The sequence below is a fragment of the Theobroma umbraticum genome, unplaced genomic scaffold (assembly GCF_002168275.2).
Source record: "Theobroma umbraticum cultivar Fairchild unplaced genomic scaffold, ASM216827v3 scaffold_1345.0, whole genome shotgun sequence".
Lineage (NCBI taxonomy): Eukaryota > Viridiplantae > Streptophyta > Magnoliopsida > Malvales > Malvaceae > Theobroma > Theobroma umbraticum.
In genome coordinates, this window is record NW_018397491.1 from 10,090 (window position 1) to 12,671 (window position 2,582).

Sequence of the window (2,582 nt, forward strand, 5' to 3'; positions counted from 1 at the left end):
CCAATGGGTCAGCATAGACGAGATCCTCCCCTGCACCTTTAAAGTACTTTACTATAAAAGCATCCAAATCCTTAACAGACACGGACTCATTTGCAGTCTTGGGAAGTTTATCGAATGCCTCCACAGTGGTTGAAAGATTAAACTTTAATGATAAATCCACATAGTCCTTAGGATCAAAGCTTGATTTCCTATAAGTTTTCAAAGCAGTTTCCTGGATACGTTGAAGCAAACCAAGTAACGGGATTGTGGGAACTTCAGGCCCAGAATCTTTACCGCACGGCAAAGGAGCTGAAACTGAGTTTACGGCACACATGGGAGGCAGTGACAGTAAAAGAAAGAAAACAGAAACAAGAGAAAGAAACAGTTTTTCACAGTTGGTCTGAGACTGAAAGGAAGCCATGATGGCCAGAATTGCAAACGATTGAATGAGACATGATTATTGACGTTGAATGTAAGAGAAGAAAAACAAGACAAAAGGACTGGTTTTTTTTTTCCCCTGCAAAACGTTAGCAATGAGAACTTGTGGTTGCCTAAGCTTGTCGTTAAGGACGATAGTCAATGGGTATGAGCATGTGGGCAGTCCGTTGGAAGCGTTTGAGGTTGACTAAAATTGATGGAGGCCGAGGCGAGCCAAGTGGGGAAATGTGACTGGAGACTAGTAAATCATATCAGTAGTGACTAAACCTTTTCTGTTTGGAACTGAGGACATGGCAGCGGAGAAATCAAAAGCAAAGGCCAAGCGCAGGACCATAGTAGCGTAATACCTACATTTTTCAAAATTATTTAAAAAACTTTACAAATTTGTTTTTATTAAATTCAATCGAATCTGAACGTGACATGTCACAACTATTTTCAACATTTTTATGGTTACATTTGCATGATATTCAGTTTTTAATTAAAAAAAATTCAAAACTCAATCTTTCACATGACAATATATGTTCTAGTCCTTGAATTAAGTGTTCAAATATTAAAATTAAAATATCATTTTTGTGACTCCAAACTATTAACCTATTCTGGATATATAATAATTTTTAATTTGAAATTTCAACTTTTCATACAAAAAGTATTTTTAATGCTTAAAAAAAGTCGATTTTCAACTTTATAAGTACAGATGCATAAATAAATGAGAAAGAGAAACTTTGATCTAGAAATCGCTTAAAAAGAAATTTAATCAAGCCTTTTATACGTTATAAGAATACTTTAATTACTATTTTCAAAATTAGAGTTTGTCCAGAAAAAAGTAGCAATTAACAATAAATACCAAAACCTGTCTTATAGAACATGGTAAAATCATTGCAGATTTTAGATTTTTGAATCGCCATTTTAGTCCAATTTCAGCTCCAAAAGTCCAAAAAGAGACCTAACGTTTCAACAAACTACTCGAATTCGTAGTTTCTTCTAACCAAACGCCAAAAAAAAAAACACTAAAAAGAGGAAGAGAGAGAGATGGATGCTCCTCAGAGTGCGTTTAGTTCCACAGATGAAGCTCTAGCTGATGGAGCTTTCAGGAATTGGAACGACTTTGTTGCAGCATTATCATACTCCTCATCACCGGAGCCCTTGTATTAGAGAATCATATTCTCATTGTAGATACCTAATTTTGATTTTACAAAATAATTACATTCCAAGTATTCCCTGAGATGTTCCAAGTGCTGAAGTGCCTAAGGTGTTCCAAGTATAGAAGCGCCCAAAGGCGTTTCAACTGCAGAAGCATTCCAAGTACAAAAATGCCTAGGGTGTTCCAAATACAGAAGCACCCAGAAGCATTCCAAGTACAGAAGCACCCAGAAGCATTCCAAGTACAGAAGCGCTCAAGGTGTTCCAAGCGCAGAAGCGTCCAGGGACGTTCTAGATATAGAAGCGCCCACGGGAATTCTAAGCGCAGAAGCACTCAGGGGCGTTCCAAGCACAAAAACACCTAAGGATGTTCCAAGCACAAAAACACCCAGAGGCATTCCAAACGCAAAAGCACCTAAGGGTATTCTAAGCACAAAAACGCCTAAGGTGTTCCAAGTACAGAAGCGTTCAGGGAAGTTTCAAGCGTAGAAACGTCTAGGGGTGTTCCAAGTACAGAAGCTCTTAAGGGCATTCCAAGTACAGAAGCACCTAAGGTGTTCCAAGTATAGAAGCGCCTAGAGGCGTTCCAAGCGCAAAAGCACCCAGGGGCGTTCCAAGTACAAAAGCGCCTAGGGGTGTTCCAAGCACAGAAACACCCAAGGGCGTTCCAAGTACAGAAGCGCCCAAGATAGTTCCAACCGCAGAAAGTTCTGAAGTTCCAACCGTAAAAGCGCCCAAAGTGTTACAAGTATGGAACAACTATTTGTATGGAAAAGTGAAAGTAACTTAGAACAAGTGACAAGGTTTATGAGTTACCTTCACATATGGGATGTTCTAGAGAATTTGACTTGATGGTTCAAATATGGAGATAGTTAAGAGGATTTCCTCTTAACCTTTCTTTGAAGTACATGTGTTTTACTTTTTTTATCTTTCCTTACTTCTTAAAAATACACGTGACACACTATCAAATACCACTATTCCATTTACTTAAAACTTACACCCACTACTCAACTACATTGTCATTC

The 2,582-nt window shown here is 38.3% G+C and overlaps 1 protein-coding gene across 1 annotated transcript in view; it reads right to left on the reverse strand.

The window, feature by feature from the left end:
- Nucleotides 1-2,576, reverse strand: part of TRE1 (trehalase 1) — a gene marked incomplete at its 3' end in the record, with an annotated part of 9,158 nt that extends 6,582 nt beyond the window's left edge. The window contains 1 exon segment of the mRNA XM_021444758.2: nucleotides 37-2,576. Within this exon segment, the coding sequence (XP_021300433.2) occupies nucleotides 37-400 (364 nt within the window).
- Between the last annotated feature and the right edge of the window lie 6 nt (nucleotides 2,577-2,582).